Genomic DNA, 17,185 nt, shown 5'->3' on the forward strand with positions numbered 1-17,185 from the left:
TTGAAGATCCTAACTACTAAATACTACTTATTAGCAGGTAAAAAGTAAAACAAGTACTCCTGAACCTGTTTAGTTCTGTTTAAAGTTACAATGGTACTGAAGAAAGTGATTTATGACTATGTTTCACAACTGTTGCAATGCAATAATCCAAATTTGGACGCTCATATTTATGATAGTTGCAATGTACACTTGATTCCCAGGAAAGCATTGACAGCTGGTTGGGGCAGTTCTTAGCAAAGGCAGAACTATAAATTATGTAGGCAGTCCTAGCTTCTACATAGCCTGACTCTTGACTTCATTGTGCCCAGATGATCTTTAATGGCATCAAGGGAATCAACCCTTAATCACAAACTATGCTGAAAGAAAATAAGCTCAAACTACAACAATAATCCACCCGTCTTCATTTATTTGGATTTAGTTGTTTAGCCCAAGATATGTTGAACCAATTTCATAATACACAAGTGCAAACCTGAGAGTTGTGGAAAGAGGGGGAACCAGAGATAATATATTTTGTTAATTATGAAGAAAATAATTATAGCAAGCCAGACATTTCTTTATTCAAAGTATGCAGAGGCAATAAATCTATCATGCATAAATAAACTTTAGAAAAGGTTCTGTGTAAATCTTGTTTAACTCTTTTTTTAAAAAAGAAATCAGAATGGAAGAATTACAGAAAGAAAAAGGAAATCCGCAGTGTTCTGAGTCACAAAAGCAGATTTATAATTTAAAAGAGAAAGAAAAAAGTTTTAAATATCCATATTCAATATTTCAAGACATTTATCACAGGTGTCAGATAGCTACAGTGATATGTCCATCATGACATTATTGGACAAATTACAAGAAAAAATTAATTTCACACCCATTTATATAGCTGGAAGTAGTCTATTAAGAATCACTTTTAATTGAGAGAATAAAAGTTGCCAGACATCACTACAGGTATTCAAATGATAAAAATGAGAATTGAATGCCATAATACCAAGCACTTTGAATATAGAGCATTACCCAAGGGTTGTGGAAAGCCAGAGATATTATCTTTACTGTTAAATAATTTTGTATTCGTGTTCTTCATTTTTTAGTGATCAGCTGTTAATTGTTACAGTTTTCCTCTCAGAGAAGAATACCCATCATAAACCAAAGATTTATCCAGGGAAGCTGCTTTAGAATTGTAAGAACCAGACTTCTCTTCTCTGTCCACAAGGCAGACATCCTCCTGACACCACCTGCAGAAAGAAGAGAGAAGAAAGCTGCCTACCTTCAAATTAAGACTGGATTTCCCCGTTTCAGACCCAGTCTATCTCAACGTTGTTTCCTATTGCTCTGATTGAAAGGTGATGGCACCTCTTGACTACCAAGGCAGGTCTGTGACAATCAACATTCAATTAGAGCACATAGCAGAAAGCTTTGACAGCATCTGCCTTGCGGCCAGTGTGCACGAACCCTGTCACTCGATTAAATGGCCTGTGCACATATTTGCCCCTGCTCATGCAGGTGAGGATGTGCGTTTCCCAAGTTAATATATGCAATCTTTTGGGTTTCTCAGTCTTTGCTTTGGAGTTAGATGTAATGGATACCTCTGAGCAGCGTAGATATTTGTGGCTGATGCGCCAGCCCTGGCGGCATGCTCCAGTAGAAGGACTCCTGTGGGAATTAAAGACATAGTCTATGGACATTTCCGATTCATCTTCCTAATGAGATCTACCCTGTAACCTGAATCGGCTCTACACTTGACAACATGGGGAATTCTCCACTGTAGGGTATAATTTGCAAGCTCCTTTTAAAGTCTTCTGATTAATCCCCATTAGCGGCATTTCAGGAACCACTTTCCCCTAAAGAAAAGTCTTCCTGTTTCTTCTTTTGCCGCTGCGAAGCTTGGATTTGGGAGAACAGTTCACAGCATGAGCTATGGAACTAGGAAAGAATCCTGAGCCTGTTAAAGAATCAGAAGCATGCCTAGGAAGGGGAAATATCAGGATGCAACAGCTAAAGGCGACAAATGAAAGGAAGGCAGTCTAGGCATGGCTGAGCTCCTGACTTAAAACCCCTGGGGTTGCACAAAAACAGGGCATCCCATTTATAGAAGAGAAGACTAATTTTGTTGATGTTAAATTTAAACCCATCTGTGGGTTTTCCTGCCCCCTTGATCAATTCAGTCTTGCACTGTTATCTTTGGTGTTTTTAGATTTCTAACATTAGCATACACCATTGCCACCTTCAGTGCTGCACATATCACCAGCTAGTTTTGCTGATGCTCTAATTAGTCTGCTTGGCAACAGATGTGGAGCTTAAGACTTCTGATTTCTGTCTGCTCTATCACTGCAATGAGCCTTTTTCTACCTTCCTCTTTTTTGGGTGTGTGTGTGTTTTTGTACAGAATCTTTTTTAAGCATTCATTCAAACTCTGAATGCTGGGTTGTTTTAGAGGATTATCATTCAAAGTCTTTCTGAGCAACATTCAACAATCTGAGATGACTTTATGGTAAGGAAGCAAAAGATTTTGAAGCAATTCTTTCCCTACCTTCATAGATCCATGCCAGAGTATAGGCAAAGTCTCTTGCTGCCAGCTGCCAGCCAGCTTCTCCCTTTGAGTCCATTCTTCGAACAAACTGCTTGAGTTTTTGCAGATTATTCTGAATTATTTGCACAGAAGCCTGCAGTTCGGACTGCTGGGTAGCTGCCTCCAACTTGGCCTGCAAGGAACCCCCCCAAGTCACAGAAAAAAACACACATAATAACTCACAGTACCTCTGGCAAGCAAAAGAGGTTACTCAGCTGTTACTTCTTTGAAGATAGGATACTCTCTTCCCACCAAGAGTGTTGCAAAAAAAAATAAGGATAGGTTTAGTGACACCTCCAAATGAACTGGTGACCTAAGCACCTATGGAGAAGAGTGTCACAGCTTTGCTCAGGCTAAGGACTGGGCTGGTCTTTTGAGGGTTACGTACCCAAAATTGTGGTTGAGACTACCAGAACTGATCTTAAATGTTGTTGTGGAATTGTCATTTTCAGAGGTCTCTAGATGCTTTAGACTTAAGATCCCTGAATTGGTTTCTACTTTGGTAGATGGTTACATTTTTCACCCTGAATGTGGGCAAAATAAGTAGTGCAGTAAATTTGGACTGTGCTACTTCAAAGATTATTTTCTGTTAGCTATGAACAAGATGAATAAACCGCAAACTACAGCGAAGTGAGTTCTGAAGGGGCAATAGCAGCACATCAATATTAATAAAGACCATCTCCGTTTACATGAGGCCAAGTGAGCCTGTTGCTCCTACCAGGCACATCCCAAATTTTAACATTTATAGGTGGTGTGACAAACTCAGGTATTGGTGCCAACCTGGGCAGTGCAGAAAAAGACATCCAGCACTTTTCCTTGGCTCTTGAGAATGCAGCGCAGAACATCCAGGGACAGGACGTTGGTGGTTCCCTCCCAGATTGATAGCACCTGGTGGCGAAAGAGAGGCAGAGCTCAAGAAGCAGATTTTTTCCCACATTTCTATGAATGTATGTGTTATTCTCACTAGAATTGCTTAAAAGTAACAACAGATGTCAGTCATGACTTTACAAATGTACCCTTGAACACTTTTCCTTGTAAAAGGGTTTCTTTCCAAATATTTGGAACATCTCCAAGAATTACAGCATGCCCCCGTTGTTTTTTTTCAAAGACAAATGTTCAGTTTAAAGGACATTTTATTTCCTTTAAAAAGCACTTTCTCAGTATTCAGAGGCCTGAATTTCTCCCCCCCACCCCTTTTCTTCATGATCTCAGAACTCTGTGATAACAAAATTTATGTCAGGATGAAAAAGTGAAACAAAGGAACTAAGGTGTAAATTTCTCTGTGCTTTTCCTCCCTAAAATAGCAGCTGGCTACAAGAAAGTAGAGAAGGAGTAAAAAAAAAAAAAAAGAAAAGTCCAGTGCTTCTTTACCTGGATATCCCGAAAAAAAACAGGCAGTCCTGTGTCTTCCATGAAGCCCTGTCCTCCGAAACACTCCAAGCCTTCCGAGGTCACAGCGATAGCCTGAAACACAAACTGACTAGTTTACACATCTGACAAATATGCCAGGCTGAGAGAAGGACAAACAACAGTCCACTAAATAAATGTTTCAATATTTTTGCTTTTGTGCATTTGATCCTCAAGCGCTGATAAAAACATCTCAGCCACATTTATTTGAGGATTCGGGGGCCTGTCTGCTTATGGTCATCTGCCAAATCAAATAACCAAGAACCAGTAGCTCCTCTTCTGATAAAGCCATTTCATTCAAAGGCATCTACCTTCATTGATTTGTGAAAAAAACTGATGCCTCTGAATAAACGTCATTAGGGGAAGAGGGGCTGATAATGATTCCGGATTCTTTGATCCCATAGATTCAATGGCCCTGAATAGGCAGCTCTTTGCCAGTTGTATCAGGACTCTTTCCCCCTTCACTAAAATGGGTGTGTGAGTGGCCAGCACATGACACATCCGGCCCATGGGCTGGGAGTTTGACAGCCCTGCCGTAAACTCAATGGCCAAACAGCCTGGTCAAGAATATAACAGCCTGCGCAGATGTTTCCTCCCCTCATCCCCTATTAATATCTGGCCTCTTTGCCAGTCGTGGAGACCGCTTATCCATGGCATCAAACTGAGTGTGACCTGCTTTGCCGTATAAAGTTTAGCGAGAGGGGTGAGCAGCCTCAGCATGTGCTTCTCCTGCTCCGTCGCCTTCTTCGTTTCTTCCAGGCCAAGCAGTCTCGCCAGCTCCATCGCCAGGAGGAACGCTGCTTGGCTTTGCACCTGCAGAAGTGGGAAGGGAGTTTGTCTGAGCAAAACCAGCATTTTTTGAGACTGGCAACTTCCTCCCTTCCTCCTCTTGCTTCCTCCCTCTGCAACTACCCGGAGCAATAATCACATGGCAAACTACAAACCACGATTTGCGGGTGGCAATGGCAGTTTCCCTGTGTGTGGCAAGTTCCTGGACAAATCCCTGCAGTTCTCTTGGAAAGGTCTTCGGAAGTGATTTGCCCTTGAGTGCTGCTGCTTCCTAGTGCCCAAGGTCACCCCGCTGGCTTTTCGACTTCAGGTCAGACTAGAACTCCCCATTTCCACTACAGCAAACTGCCTCTCCTTCCCTAGTAAGTTAAACTTTCTGAATCTTACATGCTTCATTCTGTTGTTAAAGTTCTCCAGTTGTATGCTATTTTCCCTACGCTGACATTTGATTCTAAATGATAGTAGGAGAACGTACTGGAATCTTTCTCAAGTGCCCCTGGCCCAAGAGGCCATGTGCTCACCTCCATTCGTGCCAGAGTTTGCATATGCAAAGGGTGATCCTTGAGGGGTTTTCCAAAGGCTTCCCTTTTGGTGGTGTAATCCCGTGCCAGGTCAACAATTCTATGGATGGGAGCAAAGCCAGGCACAGGGATTAACTTTCTGCTACTTCCCAGAATTTAATTTCATTCTTTAATTAAAGCAAAAAGTCAGGGAATCAGTATGTAATATTATATACTCGAGGGATATAACATTAATATAATAAAAATGCCAGAAACTTCTTCCTCTATCACTAGGTAGCAAAATTATTTCCATTTCTCTTTATACAGACTAAAGAAACAACCCCTCCAGTCAAGAACATGCTGCCAATATTGGAGAGTAAAATGGGTATTTTCCTTGGCATATATATATTTTTTTTGCTTAACACAAAGTTTGCAGATAGGTGCGTGAAGATGTCAAAACGCTTAATACACCTGAGTAATCCTCTATGGTCGGCAGGAAGTTGGCCAACAGGTGATGTCACCATATCTCTAGCAGTTTGAAAATTTAGGACATGCCAAACTACGTTTTCCAATTGTTCACACTGATTTAAGTTTGCATAATTATCCTTGCGATAACAATACAGCTGAATTGCTTTTAATTTTGCCCAGATGTAGTTTTTCCTAGTTGCTTCTACTACTCAGTCTTGAAAATCACCTTCTCATAGTTGCTGCTGCAGACACAGTATTATAGATCCTAGTGATGTTCATCATATTGGCAATGTAATGTATCCCCTGGCCTTCTGGAGTGATCTGAAAGCAATGAGTTACAGATTCAAATTATTTGATTTGGTTCTCCTTAAAAACTAAAATGCAATTAAACGGGCAACATTGGTACATTTACAAAAAACAAAATTTTCAGGATTTGAGAAAGAGAAGAGAATTTGAATCAAACTACTAGAAAGACCGGACCTACAAACCAACATTTCAATTTAAATAACTAATTCTAAAAATGTACAAAGTCTGCAGATCAGAGGGACCATAAAGCTGAGTAACACAATTCAAGCAAAGCAGCAACATAGGATGCTAAAACCATGTTTGTGATTGAATGCTCCGAAGAGGCCTCTTGTACCATCCTCTGGGGTCTAAAGCTTTTTGAACAATTGTTCAGAAGTCTCAAGCTTTTTTCCCCCCCTGCTAAAAGTTTTAAAAACAACAGAAATCATTTGAAGCAAACTGCACCAGACACTAGAGGTGAGGATCTTCCCCTGCATAGCTTTCCCACCTGCTGGTATAAATCCATATGCTAGCTAGGGAATTCTGGGAACTGAAGTCTACATATTCCAAAATGGCCAAGCCGGAAAACACTGGTCTAAGTCATCCCCGCCATCTTGCTGATTCTCTCCTTTCAAAATTAGCAGCCCTCCCTGCCCGACTGCACTCTCTGTGCTCCTCTCAATGTACTGAATGGAGGAAATGCTTTCCTCCGTGGTTCCTACCAGGTGTGCTCGAGCTCCATCCAGCAACAGCTCTGCAGTTGGCAACGGCCTCGTGCCCATCTTCTCTTTCAGCCTCTCTATTTTTATGCCGTTCAGCTTCCCATCCTCATATGTTTTCAGGTAGAAGAGAGAGAGGCCCCTGGAGCCCTGCCACACAAAAGGTGATAGCGTCAGACCAAATAAACCGAGCTGGAATTCAGACATTACACACAACTACTTGCAAGCTGCTGTTTCATATTCCTTGGGTTGGCCTGGGAATCTGACCTGTTTTATCTGCCCATCAGGGCCCACGATCCTTGCCAGGGTCAACGTCATGTCTGAATCAGCCGCTGATGTGAACCATTTGAAACCGTGCAGGCTATAGGAGCCATCTGGAAGTTCCCGTGCAACAGTTTCTGTTCCACCTCCTGGGGGAAAAAATGTATTCTTGGGCCACAAATTTCCTCTGAAAGATGACCAAAGACCACTGATTGATTAGTTAGATTTTGATTCTGCTTTTCATTCATGAGTTTATGGTGACCTTCACAACCCCCTCTTCCTATTTCCCCAGCACAAAGCTGTGAGACTTCTAGAGGTAGTGCCTGCTCAAACAAACCTTTTATTACAGCCAGATCAGATACCAAACCTTAAAACACCAAAATGCCTTTTAAAAATTATTAATAGTTAGATTAGCTGGCAGCACAATTTCTCAAGATATGTTGTAAGGTTTCCAGTTTCATCAGGGGTATTAGGGTGATTTCTGTGTGAACAAGGTATCTGATTTTATCTGCCATCTATGATTGCAGAAAAAGAGCATTGACAAATAATCTAGAAGATGATCGCTTGTAGCCATTGTGCAAGTTGTACTTTATGGACACCCCATTCCCCTTTTTATAGAATCGCATGCATAAAGCAAGCACAAAATTCAAAACATAGCAAAAAAAGAAACCCCACAAAACTTGTCTGGAAAACAAGCCTAACATATGAATGTAACTTCTCTAAATGCAGACTGTTGAATAAGTCAGCCTACCCGAATACACTCTTAGTTTTAGTTTAGTTTTCACTTTATTTGTATGCTGCCCTTTTCCCTGGGGGGACTCAGGGCGGCTCACAGTTCAAAGGGGGGGGAAGGACAAACAATTTACAACATAAAGGCACTACATCATTTAAGAACTCAACAATCATACAATTCGAGTAGGGGTTAGAGTCTTTAACCCCAGGCCAGCCGGGACAGCCAGATTTTAAGGGCGGCGCGGAAGGTCTGGAGGGTGGTGAGGGTCCGGATCTCCACGGGGAGCTCGTTCCAGAGGGTCGGAGCAGCCACCGAGAAGGCTCTCCTCCGGGTAGTTGCCAGTCTACACTGGCTGGCTGATGGAATTCGGAGGAGGCCTAATCTATGCCTAAACTCTTGTTTACTAAACTCTATTATTTCAGAAAGAAAGAATTGGGTCTCCCGTGTTGCACGCCCTTACCAACATCAGAGCCGCCTTTGCGTTCAGTCATCCATTGGCCAGAGATCCAGAATGTCTTGGGGTCACTTGATGTCAAATGAGCATAGGCTTCCTCCAAGGGTTTTGGGATACCTAAAGACTGTTGGAGTTGCAAGCAAGAGACAAAAGGCAGGTACTGTATATAGATGGGTGCAGCCTGCTTTCAATTGCTATAGGAGATGGGTTGGCAGGAGCAAAAGGACTAAAAGTACATGGTGGTCACCATCATAATCAGGGGGCCTATTTGCAGCTACTTAGTCAGGATCCCTGGCACAGCAGAGCCATGGCTAAAGTCGCTGAGCAGCAAAGGGAGGCAAGGGAGCTTCTCCAGAGATACTACACCCACAGCTCTGAAGGGTCATGGCCTACGGCAAGCTCAGAGGAGGACAATCACCAAGGCCTTTGTACCACATGGAACATGGCAGAGGAACCAGGCCGGAATCAATTCCTGCTAGCACACAATGTTCTGAGCTGAATTAACCCAGGCAGCCACCCAGCCAGGGGCTTCCAATTAACAGACGCAGAGGTGCCCCAATGCTTCCTTCTAAGGCAGGGTGCCTTGGGTTGCTCTCCTGGGTGGCTCTTTAGGACTAATGAATGCCAGATGAATTGGAGTAAACATCTGCAGCCCGGGCTATAAAATCTCTCTGGTGGAGGCTTCCTGATGCCTGGAAGTGACCCCTTATAGGCTAGCTTGACAATTATTCTTGTGCCTTCAGTTCTGGGTGGGTGCTTCACCCATTTGCTGCCTAAACCTTGTCTAGCCTTGTATCTGAAGAATTCAATTCAATTCAATTCATTAGATTTATAGGCCGCCCAATCCCGGAGGACCAGGATTGGGCTCAGACCAGCCTGGCCTTTGACTTCTGGATGTAGTATGTCTCTCTCAGCAAATCAGGGTGTGCAACCATACTTCTGCCGACCACACCCACAGTAGCCAAAAATAGGCAACACCAGTTCTTCTACTCACCCATGATCTCGGCAGCCAAATATTCACCTCTTCCCTTTCAAGACTATTTCGAGAACCAGTTGTTAAGTTGCATCATCAACCGTGGGGTTTGGCACACCAAAACCCACGGTTGATGGTCCAGTATCGTTGTACAGGCTCTGGGAGTGACAGGTCATAAAATATTATTTATGTTCATTTAGTCAATATTATATACATTGCCGCCCAAGTCATTCTTGATGATTCTGGATGGCTTACAAAGTAAAAAGATCTGGAATTGGAGCCAGATCCTGGGAGTGTTGTTGGGGATGGGGGTGGGGGCAGAATCCAACTGTCCTTCAGGGAATTTTCCGATGGGGTGGATGAAAAGAGCTATGACTATTCCACAGGTACCAAATGGATGTGACTTTCCAATAAATTTGACAATCTATTCTTTAAGAGGATACAATAGAGTAGTATTTTACACACACTAGTAAGAACACCTGGATGTTTTAAATAATAAGAAGAGTTGCTTAATCTAGCAGTCCCACTTCTTGAATATTAAAGGCTTACCTCAATTACTTTTGCTGCTCCATCAGTCATGGCTAGAGAAGATGGGTAGCAAGCAGAAGAATTTATAAAAAGATACATCTTGACAGCCTGATGAACACGGCTATAAAAAGAGAAATATATGAAGCTATATTTGGCATCCTTCCACAAAATATCCTGTCACTCCCAGAGTTAAAACACTACTGGGAAAAGGACTTCCGAGGAAGTAATGGTAAAGAAATTGGTTACTGGAGAGTCCAAAAGTGCAATGAAATGAGGAGCTGATATAGGAACCAGCTTTTCGGAATTCCTCTCCAGAGAAAGAGAGGACTGGGTATCACCACATCTGATGCAGACAGCAGCTCCATGCAGTGAGAATGTATGACAGTGCTCTCCAGAAGGCTTAGAGCAGCAATCCTTAATTTTTCTGGCTCTGCAGACCGGTGGCAGCAGTGTGTGGGAAAGGGGATAGCTCTGCATATAAATAATTATATTAATTCGTCTTAGGGATGAGTTAGAATTCTGTAAAAAGAGGAAGATTTTGAAATTAAATATAATAAACCTTCCTATGGGAAAAATATTGTGGATTAGAAAAAAACATGATAAACGGACTCTTGAAGGTTGGACATAGAACCAAAACAAACTAAAGATTATATTTGAAAGAGAAGTGACCCACTAATACAGAATGGAGCAAAAACTTTGGAAGAATTCAAGGGTATTTGCAAACAATGCACTTGAGAATTATGGTAAGTTATTGAAATTGTTCGTACTTGCGAGATAGGGGGGAAGTCAAGTCTTTGGATATCTTTTTTTCCTTTTTATTATATCTTTTTTACTTTTTAATATTTTTCTTAATTTGCATTAGCTTTTTATCTGTGTATCTTAAAACTTTAAAACATTATTTTGTTAAAAAAAGGAAGACTATAGTAAACAATCCTTGGGTGCAAAGCACTCAATGACTAAGCAATATAAAGTAGACTTTGCCATTTAATATGACTAGAGTATGTATATATGTGTATGTATGTATGTATGTATATTTCTATTTCTAAACTGCCCATCTCCCTCAGAAATTTACTGGGAGTTGGGCAGCATCTTAATTTAATTTCATTAATTATTACTATAAAAAAGAATCCTATCAAACATTAAGCCATGCTAGGAGCCAAGAATATGCAAGAGATAGCCAAGCAGGTTCACATGGCTTTGCATGGCTCCCATAAACCACAGCAGTACCTCCAACAGGAGTATCTCCTTTTGTAACCTTCAGCCACAAGGCTCTCCTCAGCAGAGATGTCCTTCAGCCTCTTCCAGGCTGGGCAGGTGATCATCTGGTCCACACGTTGTCCCCAGGCATCAAAATGCAATAATCTGGGTGGGTTTAGCTCACACTCACGGCCCAAGAAGTCAATTTCATCTCTCACACGAGCTCCGAACCGTTCCAGGTCAACGTTCACCTCGGCAAACACCTACAAGGTCAATGCATAAATATGGAACGTGAAGAGGTGGTGGGACAGGAACCAGAAGGTAGCTTTGAAAGGAGCTAAGTTGGAGGGCTGCTGATTTCTTTCTTATTTGGCCAGTAGTTTCACTGATGCTGAAGCTGATGTTGCATCTTCAAACCTCAAGCTAAGTTTGTGGTTGGTACAACCTGGTTACATCTCAGTGTCTTTCCTTTAAAAAAAAAAAAACCACTCAGAATATATGTGAGCCGGAAACTAGCTTCTGCACATATTCATTACTATTTCTGCACATATTCTGCACATATTCATTACTATTCACTCCAAAGTGCCTTACGACCCTAGTATTCTATTTTCTTTCACTGCAGTTGTATCATCCTTTTTTGTGGGGTGAGATGATGAAAATACAGCCTTGAAAAGGCATGTCTGAAACAAAGTTCCTTCTCCTGACAGCTATCTCTGGTTCTGAATCTGAAACATGTCCATGTATTGGGGAACAGAAATTGAGGAGCTCTCCACAGTTCTACTTGGCATGTCACATGAACACCAAAATCTAGACAATTATTTATCTCATTTGATCCACTCCCCATCAGGAAAGAACAACTGGAAACCTCTCCCGATGCGTTCTATGTTCTTAAACCTCATCCATCGAGGCGGTTCCCGCAACCTCCAGTCCCTATCCGGTCAAGGGACCTGGCCAGGGGTCGGGGGCTCAGGACTAAAAGCGGTGGGGAGGGGGCCACGGGCGGAGAAGCGCCGAGCCAGCCCTGCGTCCGTCCCCCCGCCGAGCCCCCCGCCTGGCGCTCACCCACCTGGGCAGGCAGATGGGATCTCAGGTAACCCTGGAGCAAGGGGTCTTCCAGGTAGGGGTTCCCCAACCGAGGCGCTTCCATCTTTGCAGAGGGGTCCCGGAGCGTTCCGCAGCCTCCCGCTTCCCGCAAAGGCTCCCGTTGGGAATGTAGCGACCGGGGCGATCTGGACGAAGCTTTTGTTCGCCCGCGCGAAACGCCCGAGAGGGCATTCCCACGGTTCAAGGAAGACCTGCCAGCTCTTCCATCCTCACGGGCATTGCGAGAGCGACTTTGATCTGGGTCAAAGAGATAGGGGTGGGGAGCGGGTTCGCCAAGCGGTTGGTAAGCAGCCCTCGGGGCTCTTCGTTGCAATTCACCCCTCCCATCTTCAAAAGAGAGAGAGAGGGAGAGAGAGGGAGGGAGAGAGAGAGGGCGGGAGGGCGGCGGGACGGATCCAGCAAACTGCAGACCTATCAGCCTCACATTAATAGCTGGGAAGAGAACCAAGCAAGAGATAAGCCAACAGTGGCAAAGAGTCAGAGGTGATTTGAGAAGAACAAAGTCTTTCAAGCTACCAGAGGACTGGAAAAGAGCTGATGTGCTTCCCATCTTCCAAAAGTTTAAAAGAAAAATGGATCTTCAGGCCAATCGTTCCCCAGGGAAGCCCAGAAAAACATCATCAAGAAAAAAGGTCTGCAAAAGTAGAGAAATGAGCACAGTTATTACTAAACGAGGAGGAAGGACTCCCTGGAGAAGAGCCTCATGCTGGGAAAGATGGAGGAAGGCAAAAGAAGAAGGGGACGACAGAGAAGGAGGTGGCTGGATGGAGCCACCGAAGAAGCAGCAGGCCTGCGCTTCAATGGACTCCAGAGGATGGTGGAGGACAGGAAGGCCTGGAGGAACGTCGTCCATGGGGGTCGCGATGGGTCGAAAATGGCTTTGCAACTAACAACAGCAAATTACTAAAGCGGAATATAGGGTGGGTGAGAGACAGAGGCTCCAGCCTGAATGAAAACAGCTCACAAACGACTTTGGATCACTAGATTAGCCTTTCTCAGCCCGAAATCAGGAAGTTGACATCCATCCTGCTGGTTGGGGAATCCTGGGGAATAAAACCCATAAGGGATGCTGGCTGGGGAAAGGTCCAAGGGTCTTGGAAGTTGCTGAAATTGAAAAGCAGTAGAAAAGCCTGTTCATCTTAAAGCATGCCGGCTGGGGAATTCTGGGAGTTGTTGGGGAATTCTGGGAATAGAAATCCACCCATTTTAAAACATGCCGGCTAGGAAGGGAAGAAGCCGAGAGTAAAACTAAAAATAATGCAAGTTGTGCGTGAGAGAGGAGGCTTGAAATTACCCAATTTAAAACTATATTATGAAACAGTAGTTTTATCTGTAATTAGTGACTGGATTAACTTATCAGATGATAGAATACTTAATATTGAAGGGCATGATTTGGTATATGGTTGGCATGCTTATCTGCTATATAACAAAAAGGTGGATAAGAATTTCAAAAGTCATATTTTAAGGAATGCTCTACTGCGGGCCTGGAAAAAATATCAATACAAACTAAATGATAAGATACCCATGTGGGCAATTCCTAGACATGCAATAGAAAATATAAACATAGTACAAAAACAGGATGTAATTACTTACAGACAGCTTCTTACCTTAGAAAGAGGTGTACTACAATTAAAACCCTTGGATGTATTAAAAGAGGAAAAGGTAATTCAAACATGGTTTCAGTATGGGCAGTTACAGGCCAGATGGAAAATAGATCAAAAAATCGGTTTTATGCAAGTCAAGGATAATTTACTCAAACAAATTAGAGATCAAAGTCCAATGCATATAAAGAGATTATATAATGTACTAATAGAAATGGACTCGAAAACAGAATTAGTTAAAGACTGTATGATAAAGTGGGCTCAAAATTTTGAAGAACCAATAAAGTTGGACACATGAGAAAAGATTTGAGTAAGAAATGTAAAATTTACACAAGCCCAAAATTTGAGAGAAAACTTTTATAAGATGTTTTATAGATGGCATTTAGATCCTAAAAAATTGGCTTCTATGTATCCGAATTTACAACCTAAATGCTGGAGATGTGATTGTGTGGATGCTACATATTTTCACATATGGTGGACTTGCAAAAAGGTTAAAGCATTTTGGATAAAAATATGGTGGATTATGCAAAATGTTCTTAAAAAAAGGATAAAGTTTACCCCTCAGTTATTTTTGTTAGGTATAATTACTGATTGTACAGCTGTAGAGATTAATTTGATTTTGCATTTAATAACTGCAGCTAGATTGTTAGTGGTGCAACACTGGAAGAAGGAAGATTTGCCTACTATTCAAGAATGGACATTGAAAGTAACAAACCTAGTTTATGATTAAAGACCAGGAATGATATAAATTGTCTAGAGCTAGTCTAGCAAGGAGGAGCTAAAGCTCAAGACGTTATTAACTATCTTTTTTTTTCTTGTTAAGTGTATTTTAGATTGTTTTTGTTAAAGATTTATACCCTGTATTGGTTCTGGGAAGGGGGGGAGATTGGGGAGGTTGGGGGGGGGGGGAGGGAAGTAAATATTTGTAAAAGTTTGTTTTTCAAAATTCTCATTAAAAAAGATTTTGGGGGGAAAAAAACATGCCGGCTGGAGAATTCTGGGAATTGTTGGGGAATTCTGGGAATTGAAATCCACCCATTTTCAAGCATGCCGGCTGAGGAATTCTGGGAATTAAAGTTCACCCATTTTGAAACATGCTGGCTGGGGAATTCTGGGAATTGTTGGGGAATTCTGGGAATTGAAATCCACCCATTTTCAAGCATGCCGGCTGAGGAATTCTGGGAATTAAAGTCCACCCATTTTAAAACATGCCGGCTGGAGAATTCTGGGAATTGTTGGGGAATTCTGGGAATTGAAATCCACCCATTTTCAAGCATGCCGGCTGAGGAATTCTGGGAATTAAAGTCCACCCATTTTAAAACATGCCGGCTGGAGAATTCTGGGAATTGTTGGGGAATTCTGGGAATTGAAATCCACCCATTTTCAAGCATGCTGGCTGGGGAATTCTGGGAATTGAAGTCCACCCATTTTCAAGCATGCCGGCTGGGGAATTCTGGGAGTTAAAAGTCCACCCATTTTGAAACATGCCGGCTGGGGAATTCTGGGAGTAGAAATCCACCCATTTTGAAACATGCTGGCTGGGGAATTCTGGGAGTAGAAATCCACCCATTTTAAAACATGCCTGCTGGAGAATTCTGGGAATTGTTGGGGAATTCTGGGAATTGAAGTCCACCCATTTTCAAGCATGCCGGCTGGAGAATTCTGGGAGTTAAAGTCCACCCATTTTGAAACATGCTGGCTGGGGAATTCTGGGAGTAGAAATCCACCCATTTTAAAACATGCCAGCTGGAGAATTCTGGGAATTGTTGGGGAATTCTGGGAATTGAAGTCCACCCATTTTCAAGCATGCTGGCTGGAGAATTCTGGGAGTTAAAGTCCACCCATTTTGAAACATGCTGGCTGGGGAATTCTGGGAGTTAAAGTCCACCCATTTTGAAACATGCCGGCTGGGGAATTCTGGGAGTAGAAATCTACCCATTTTAAAACATGCCGGCTGGAGAATTCTGGGAATTGTTGGGGAATTCTGGGAATTGAAGTCCACCCATTTTCAAGCATGCCGTCTGGAGAATTCTGGGAGTTAAAGTCCACCCATTTTGAAACATGCTGGCTGGGGAATTCTGGGAATTGTTGGGGAATTCTGGGAATTGAAGTCCACCCATTTTCAAGCATGCTGGCAGGAGAATTCTGGGAATTGAAGTCCACAGTCTTAAAGCTGTTAAAGTTGTAAAGCAACAGTTGAGGACATGTTCAGGGGAAAAGGTGGGATGGTGCAGGAGGAGGTTAGATTAGATTAACTGGAAGAGGAAAAAACCACAGCAAAGGGAGATACACACACACACACACAAACACACAATGTTAGAAGGAAGCTTGTTAACTGCAGTGAAGCAGCAGTGAATTCAAAGAGAAACGGAACCTTGGCGATATAAGACAGGCTATTTAACATTAAATCGATTATTTAATTGTTGTAGTACTGCCAATAAGTCTACCTTTCCCCCTAAGGAAGAGGATGACTTCACTTTCTTCCCTTATATATAAAATCCCCTATTATATAGTAACAGGCCGGTAATGCAAAAGCAGGCTAGACTCTGAAAGAAGGAGAAGAAGAAAAATAATAATACTTTGTGTGCTTCGTTCATTAAAAAAAGTTGAACATTTTGCCTTTTTCCCACCCAAAGTTTTATTTTGCTTCAGCTGAAAATAGAGCTTCGCCTGAGGCTGAACCAAACAGAAGTGGGGAAAGAAAAAGAGAAAACAAACAAAGCAGAATTTTACCAATTGGGCCACTTTTTAACCTCCCAAATAAAATGAAAAGAGCTTTGATGCTCCAAAGACAGAGAAAAAGCAGGCAGCCCAGTCGATGCACAACTCCCTACAAGAGGAAATACAATTTTGGCTATTTTAATCTTTCTCTCGAGAGGTTTATAGGCTGCCCTGATCCCAGAGGCCAATGGGGGATGCAATTAATAGCAAGAAATAAAAGAAAAAGGAATAAAAAGCTAAAAGAGTGACTGAAAGAAGAGCTGGCTGGGCAGGGATGGAGGGAGGGATGAGGCGCCTGAGGGGAGATGAAGGCGGACCAAGATGGCCGCCCTCTTCCCGCCAAAATCCCCTCAGAGCTTTTTTGAAAAGTTACTCTTATTTTTTCCATGTTATAATTTATAATAAACTGGTATTCAAAGGTGCTTTTTCTCTACTGTTACCTGCCCCTTAAATTATTGTTAAAAAGAGCCTTTCGTTACTATATGTTCTCTTCAATTGGCTATTCCTTAAATTATTATGAAGAAGAGTTTTTTCTCTTCCATCACCTGCCCCTTAAACTCTCTCTCTCTCTCTCTCTCTCTCTCTCTCTCTCTCTCTCTCTATCTATCTATCTATCTATCTATCTATCTATCTATCTATCTATCTCTATCTCTATCTATCTACCTATATCTATCTATCTATCTATCTATCTATCTATCTATCTATCTATATCTATATATCTCTATCTATCTATATCTATATCTATTTCTATTTCTATATCTCTCTATATCTATCTATCTATCTATCTATCTATCTATCTATCTATCTATCTATCTATATCTCTATATCTCTATATCTCTATATCTCTATATCTATCTATCTATCTCTATCTATCTCTATCTATCTATATCT

General features: G+C 42.1%; 1 protein-coding gene across 1 annotated transcript; it reads right to left on the bottom strand.

Annotated features, from left to right (window-relative positions):
• Positions 1 to 883: 883 nt before the first annotated feature.
• Positions 884 to 12,030, bottom strand: LOC116516453 (acyl-CoA dehydrogenase family member 11-like). The gene is made up of 14 exons (XM_032228936.1): positions 11,935 to 12,030; positions 10,899 to 11,131; positions 9,693 to 9,792; positions 8,177 to 8,294; positions 6,990 to 7,132; positions 6,726 to 6,872; positions 5,945 to 6,039; positions 5,272 to 5,371; positions 4,634 to 4,774; positions 3,926 to 4,018; positions 3,335 to 3,442; positions 2,516 to 2,687; positions 1,572 to 1,638; positions 884 to 1,220 (listed from the first exon to the last, which is right to left on the bottom strand). The coding sequence occupies exons 1-14, from the start codon at positions 12,013 to 12,015 to the stop codon at positions 1,094 to 1,096; spliced, it is 1,725 nt and encodes a 574-aa protein (XP_032084827.1). The 5' UTR covers positions 12,016 to 12,030; the 3' UTR covers positions 884 to 1,093.
• Between the last annotated feature and the right edge of the window lie 5,155 nt (positions 12,031 to 17,185).

The sequence above is a fragment of the Thamnophis elegans genome, chromosome 13 (genome assembly GCF_009769535.1).
Source record: "Thamnophis elegans isolate rThaEle1 chromosome 13, rThaEle1.pri, whole genome shotgun sequence".
In the NCBI taxonomy this organism is placed as follows: Eukaryota; Metazoa; Chordata; class Lepidosauria; order Squamata; family Colubridae; genus Thamnophis; species Thamnophis elegans.

Coding starts and splice junctions, on each gene's coding strand:
- LOC116516453 (XM_032228936.1), bottom strand. CDS start 12,015: ATGGAAGCGCCTCGGTTGGGGAACCCCTACCTGGAAGACCCCTTGCTC. Junction 3,443..3,925: donor TTTTTTTTCGGGATATCCAG/GTAAAGAAGCAC, acceptor TTTCGCCACCAG/GTGCTATCAATCTGGGAGGG. Junction 2,688..3,334: donor TCTTTTTCTGCACTGCCCAG/GTTGGCACCAAT, acceptor GGTTCCTTGCAG/GCCAAGTTGGAGGCAGCTAC.